Source organism: Carica papaya, chromosome 3 (assembly GCF_054855325.1).
Source record: "Carica papaya isolate Zhongbai chromosome 3, ASM5485532v1, whole genome shotgun sequence".
Taxonomy (NCBI): domain Eukaryota; kingdom Viridiplantae; phylum Streptophyta; class Magnoliopsida; order Brassicales; family Caricaceae; genus Carica; species Carica papaya.
The window spans coordinates 9,348,001-9,354,432 of NC_142311.1; the positions used below are offsets into that span (position 1 = coordinate 9,348,001).

Sequence of the window (6,432 nt, forward strand, 5' to 3'; positions counted from 1 at the left end):
GCAACAGTTAACGAAAATTTAAAATTTAATCATTCCCAATACGAAATTACAGGTTGTGAGGTTTACATGATCTTTTACATTACATCGTTATAATATAATTAAACTGATTTTACAAAACGAGCTTTTATTGTTACTAAAGGTTCTTTAAAGTCTTCATTCGACCTTGAACTTACTCTTGATATGCACTAGCCTGTATTGGAGGGTATGAAAAAAGACAGTGTCCATAATAAAGACATGTACACATTCAATCACCAAATTTTCTAAATCAGTTATTCAGTATACGTTCCGAATTATTTATTTCAGTATTATAACTCATGACATAAATAGTTCCATAAATAATATCGTTCAGTATTCAGTATCACAATTTAAGCAGTAAGCAGTTTAGTAGATATTAGTTTAGTATTTCAGTATCGTAAACTTTACTCACGACTTTCTATTAGTTTATGTCTTATTAAAAATAGTTGTACTACACGATACCATTTATGTCGACATCAATAAGGGCAGTAAGGATCCACTCTACTACATGAATACGTTATAGTTCAGTTTATAATTCATAGTTGCAATATACAATATACAATTCATAATTCTTATCGCTTCGCCACGTCTGGCTGAAGTCGTATCTACGGGTAAGGTTCATCACAGTCACACACAAAAAAACTACACACCCACCCACCCTTTGTGATACCGATTGAACGAATTTTTTCATCTTTTAAAGATTCTTATTTTATTTTTTTACTAATCGGGTTCGCCATTAGATGACCTACTCAAATATGCACCTACTTATATATTTTATATGTATTATACATAAACAAACCTCCACAATAAGTGTAGCGCCCGGACTGAGGAGGAAAAAAAAAAGCCACGTCGGCAGCCACGTCAGCAGGCCCGGTCAACAGTCCCGGCCAACCGGGGCCTGCCACGTGGCAAGACCACGTCGTTCCGGAACGGGCCACGTTGGCGATCCGCGTGGGCACGATCGGACGATCCAGATCAATCGCGCGATCGGACGGCCCAGATACAATCGCACGGACGGCCCAGATTCAATAAAAAACGAACGACCCAGATTAAAACAAAATGGACGGCTGAGATCAAAAGGCAAGGGGTTATAAATAGAACCCCCACACCAGACCACAAACCCTAGCCGCCTGCCGCTCACCGGAGAAGACGAACCAGAGGCCGACCGCCGCCGCACCGGGGAAATTTTCGACCGCCGATCGAGGTTAATTTCATACCCCCGACTCGTTTTTCCACGCTGATTCCTCCTGTGGCCAAATCGAAGCCAAAATCCCGGCCAAACGGCCGAAATACGCGGCCGAAGACCAGCGGCGCCGCCGCGCCCCCTCTCAGTTTTTGCCTCCGACGAGGCCCTTCCCGGCCTCCGTTTGATGCAATTTTTATATCACCGTGATCACCATTCTTTTCTCTACAGGTTGACCGGAGCCGAATCACCAAACCACGAACCTCGCCGGAGAGCCGCCGCACCCGAGAGCGCCGCCGCCGGTAAGCTCCGCTTCTCTGTGATTTTTTGGCCCCCCGAGGGCCCTAGGGTTGTTTTATCGCAGGGACCGATGCGAGTGTGGTCGAATTCGGCCGGAAACGGCTGAAAACAGCCAACCCGAGGTGAATCGCCGCCGCAAGCGGCGGTGCCGTCGCCGGAGCACGGCGGAGCCGCCGTGCCGGAGTTGCGGTATTGGCCAAAAAGGGGTCCTGAGCCTAATTTGAGATTTTTTGGAACACGTGCAGGTACTGTTAGTGTGTTTCAGTTCCCCGGAAAAAATTCAGGAAAAATTAGGGACGGCCTGTAGGCGCACTGTGAATCGTATTCGGATCCCGAAAACAAGTAAGGACCCCTCACCCTATTTCCTATCACGGTATTAAAGTTCAAAATGATAAAACGGTATTTCTTGAATTAACGCATGTGTGAAATTGCTTAAGGTTGCTAATGGAGCCCGAGTCTAGTGTGATTGATGATTTACTGTTATTTGGCCTGTTTTACAGCTTTAAATGCATTATGAGGTTTGATGTGTTCATTTTATAGTTTCGAGTGCATATATTACTGTTTTATTAATTATGGGTTGAAAGACTGAAGAACTGATACTGTATGTTGTCTGTTTGGCATGAATTACGATTTGCTTGTTTAAATGTGAATTGATGATGCTTATTGAGGAAAAGGAAAATGAAAGATTGTGTAGACTGATAATTGTATGATGAGGTTAGCCTGACTAGATATCCTGGGAGATGGTGGACGGACCGGGTCCGTAGGGAACCCTACCGGGATTGTGGTCTCACATGCCGGACGGGGTATGGAGATCTTATGGTTTTGGCGCCCATACCGGACGGGGTATGGGGACGGCCCGTTTCACCCTCATACCGGACGGGGTATTGAGGTTTATGGTTTTGGCACCCATACCGGACGGGGTATGGGGACGGCCCGTTTCACCCTCATATCGGACGGGGTATTGAGGTTTATGGTTTTGGCACCCATACCGGACGGGGTATGGGGACGGCCCGTTTCACCCTCATACCGGACGGGGTATTGAGGTTTATGGTTTTGGCGCCCATACCGGATGGGGTATGGGGACGGCCCTGGAAACTGATTATGAATGTTAAAGGTTAACGGGTAGCGGGACCCCTATGGACCCCCATGGATACTAGTAGGCTGGTAAATGAGAAAATGATATGTGGTATAATGATTGAATTACAAAAGGCGTGATAAGTGCTATGTTTTACAGCTTATATTATTCCATGATTGTGATAATGTTATTGTTTTCTTATATTGTTTCATGAATTCCACCGAGGTAAGTGGATGGTAAATGTTTTATCATAAATAAAAGGATTTGTTGTAAATCATGCTCCATTGGCCTTTTGTGTTTTTCTACCCACATTTACCTCCGTGACGGTGAGATATCGTGATGTTCTTACTGGACTAGTGTAGCTCACTTCTTATTTAACCATTTCAGATCAGGAAGACATAGTTCCCGAGCCCGTTCCGCAGGAGGACGACGAAGGGGATGCCTAGAGACTCTGTAGTCATACTCATAGTTTTATTTTCGAGTTTCTCTTTTAGTTAGTTTAATATTTTATATTTTAAGTACGTTTTTGGTTTTCGTGTAAGGGATGTTAACTGAAATTTTGATCTCGCTTCCGCATTTTATGTGTTTAAATACTCATTTCATTTTCACATTTCCGGGGTCGTTACAGTTGGTATCAGAGCCGCGTTTCCTCGGACCCATCCCTTACACAATAGTGCCTTAGATAAATACTCACCGATATATCGTTACTCAATCATTCTTTGTGAATGCAGGTACACGGGAATGAGGAGAGGAAGGCCCCCACTAAACCGAGCGGCTCAGGATAATTCGCTTCGGGAGGATCTTGACAGACTGTATGAGATGGTGGAGGCTCTCGTAGCTGCCCAGCGAAGGCAAGAGGAGAGAAGGGAGTTACCCGGACCTCCTCCGCTAGCGCAGGTTGAGCCCCCACTACAGCAGGCTGATCCCGTACCACCCCGGCAGGAGCCTGTTCCTCCACAGTACCAACCGGCACCACAGCCGCGGTACGACCCGGTACCACAGCCACAGTACCAGCAGGCGCCGCCACAGCACTTTCTAGTGCCCCCACCACATCAGCAGGTTCCACCACAGGGTCCCCCAGTTCACCCTCAGCCGGTCCCAGTCCCTCTACCCCGGGACCCCGCTCATTCCTTGATCGATCCCGGCTTCATAGAGAGGTACAGAAGACTGAACCCTTCTACTTTTGCAGGGGGATCCTCTTTTGAAGAGGCCCAATATTGGCTGGCAGAGACTGAGAGAGCCTTCGAGACCTTGGGAGTAGTTCCTGAGCAGAGGGCTGCCATTGCCTCCTACATGTTGGTAGGGGAAGCAGTACGCTGGTGGGAGCTCAAGCGGGCCACCCTGCCTACACCAGTTACTTGGGAGCAGTTCCTGGCGGCCTTCCATGCGTAGTATCTCCCTAAACACATCCAACATCTAAAGGAAATGGAGTTTGCTCAATTGGTCCAGGGAAATATGACAGTGTCGGACTATGCTCGTAAGTTCCTGGAGCGCGGCCGACACGCCCCGGAGACATTGATGGATGAGGGCCGAAAGGCCCGGAAATTCCAGTGGGGTCTCCGCCCGGAGATCAGACGGCACTTACTCGTGATGGAGCTCGAGACGTATTCGGCAGTCTTGGCTAAGGCGCAGATCATAGAAAGAAGCTTTGACACCCGCCCTCAGCTAGCGGGAAGTTCCCGACTCTCAACCCCGCTCCGCAGGCCAGCACTTATCATGCCTGTCCAACCCAGTAAGAGGCCCAGACCTGCCGTCCAGGCCCCTCCTCAGGCTACGAGGGCAGCACGTGGGAAGATCTGCCAGTACTGCGGCAGGGATCACGGGGACCGACCCTGCTACCGCCTCAACGACACCTGTCGCATATGCGGCAGTGCCCAGCACTATGCAAGGGAATGCCCCAGGAACCAGAATCAGAGAAGGCCTCCAATCCAGGGCAGAGTTTACAACCTTACCCAGAAGGATGCCGACGCAGACCCGGACGTGGTACATGGTATGTATACTATCTCTGGCCATATTGCTCATGTTTTGTTTGATACTGGTGCATCACATTCTTTTATTTCACATGTTCTTGCTTCCAAAATTTGTGTATCACCTGATAGACTTGATTCATTATTGCTTGTATCTACCGCTGGGGGGGAGACATTGCTAGGAGAGGTTGTCTACAGGGCATGTGCCGTGGAGATAGCAGATAGGGAATTGAGGGTAGACCTAATAGGTTTAGACACGAGAGATTTTGATGTAATCCTAGGAATGGATTGGCTAGCGGCGTATCACGCCACCATAGACTGCTTTAACAAAAAGATTGTATTTAATCCTCCCAACGAGGAGTCTTTTACAAGTTAATAAAATTATTCAGTACTGATTTCCCAAATGGCAAGTTTTTCTTGATTTCCAGTGCCTTAATCTTGTATTTTCTCTAACTAGGTAAACCCAAGAAAGAAGTTTGTATCCAAGAGATTCCAGTAGTCCGAGACTTTCCAGACGTATTTCCGGATGAACTGCCCGGTCTACCAAGGGACAGGGAGGTCGAGTTCACCATAAACTTACAGCCAGGTACCCAGCCCATCTCAGTAGCTCTTTACTGAATGAGTCGCATCGAGATGGAAGAACTAAGGAAACAGATCACTGAGCTACAAGACAGTGGCTTCATTAGGCACAGTGTTTCCCCATGGGGTGCCGGGGTTACTTTTGCAAGGAAGGGAGATGGAACGTTAAGACTGTGCATTGATTACAGAAGGATAAACAAGGTAACAATCAAGAACAAATATCCTCTTCCTCGGATTGATGACCTTTTCGATCAGTTGCAGGGTGCACAGATCTTTTCTAAAATAGATCTACTATCAGGTTACCATCAGGTAAAGGTAAGAGCAGAGGATATCCCCAAGACGGCATTCTGAACCAGGTACGGACACTACGAGTTCCTGGTTATGCCGTTTGGGCTAACCAACGCCCCGGCCATCTTTATGGATCTAATGAACAGAATCTTCAGAGAGTTCTTGGATCAATTTATCATCGTGTTCATCGATGATATCTTAGTCTACTCAAAAAGTAGAGAAGAACATGCTCGTCATCTTGCCCAAGTCCTACAGGTACTCAGGGGAAAAGAAGTTGTATGCAAAGTTGAGCAAGTGTGGATTTTGGCTCGAGCAAACTGCTTTCCTAGGACATGTTATATCGAAGGAAGGGGTGTCAGTGAACCCCGAAAAGGTTGAAGCGGTACTTGGTTGGGAAAAGCTGACAACAGTTAAGGAAATTCGCAGTTTCCTAGGGATGGCAGGTTATTACCGCCGGTTTGTCGAAGGGTTCTTCAGTCTAGCGGCTCCTCTAACCCGACTCATAAAGAAGAATGCAAGGTTTGATTGGAATGAGAACTGCGAAAGGAGTTTTTCAGAATTGAAGAAGCGACTGACTATTGCACCCGTGCTGGCTCTACCGAGTGGATCAGGAGGGTATACAGTTTATAGCGATGCCTCCTATCTGGGTCTGGGTTGTGTCCTGATGCAGCATGGAAATGTTATAGCATATGGGTCTAGACAACTAAAGAATCATGAGAAGAACTATCCTACCCATGACTTGGAGCTTGCCGCAATCATACACGCCCTGAAAATCTGGCGCCATTATTTGAATGGAGAGACCTTTCAGATCTACACCGATCATAAGAGTTTGAAGCACATCTTCACTCAGAAGGATCTCAACATGCGTCAGAGAAGGTGGATGGAACTCCTCAAGGACTATGATTGTGACATCCTATACCATCCAGGTAAGGGCAACGTAGTAGCCGATGCCCTCAGCAGGAAAAGTGCAGGCACCTTGACCCATCTGATGGTTTCAGAATGCAGGTCCATTGGGGCCACGCAGC

General features: G+C 47.2%; 1 protein-coding gene across 1 annotated transcript; it reads left to right on the top strand.

Moving 5' to 3' along the window:
* Positions 1-4,084: 4,084 nt before the first annotated feature.
* LOC148266669 (uncharacterized) lies at positions 4,085-5,664 on the top strand. Its single transcript, XM_088214655.1, has 2 exons — positions 4,085-4,563; positions 4,998-5,664. Exons 1-2 carry the CDS (start codon positions 4,092-4,094, stop codon positions 5,156-5,158), a joined length of 633 nt encoding a protein of 210 aa, XP_088070781.1. The 5' UTR covers positions 4,085-4,091; the 3' UTR covers positions 5,159-5,664.
* Positions 5,665-6,432: the final 768 nt, after the last annotated feature.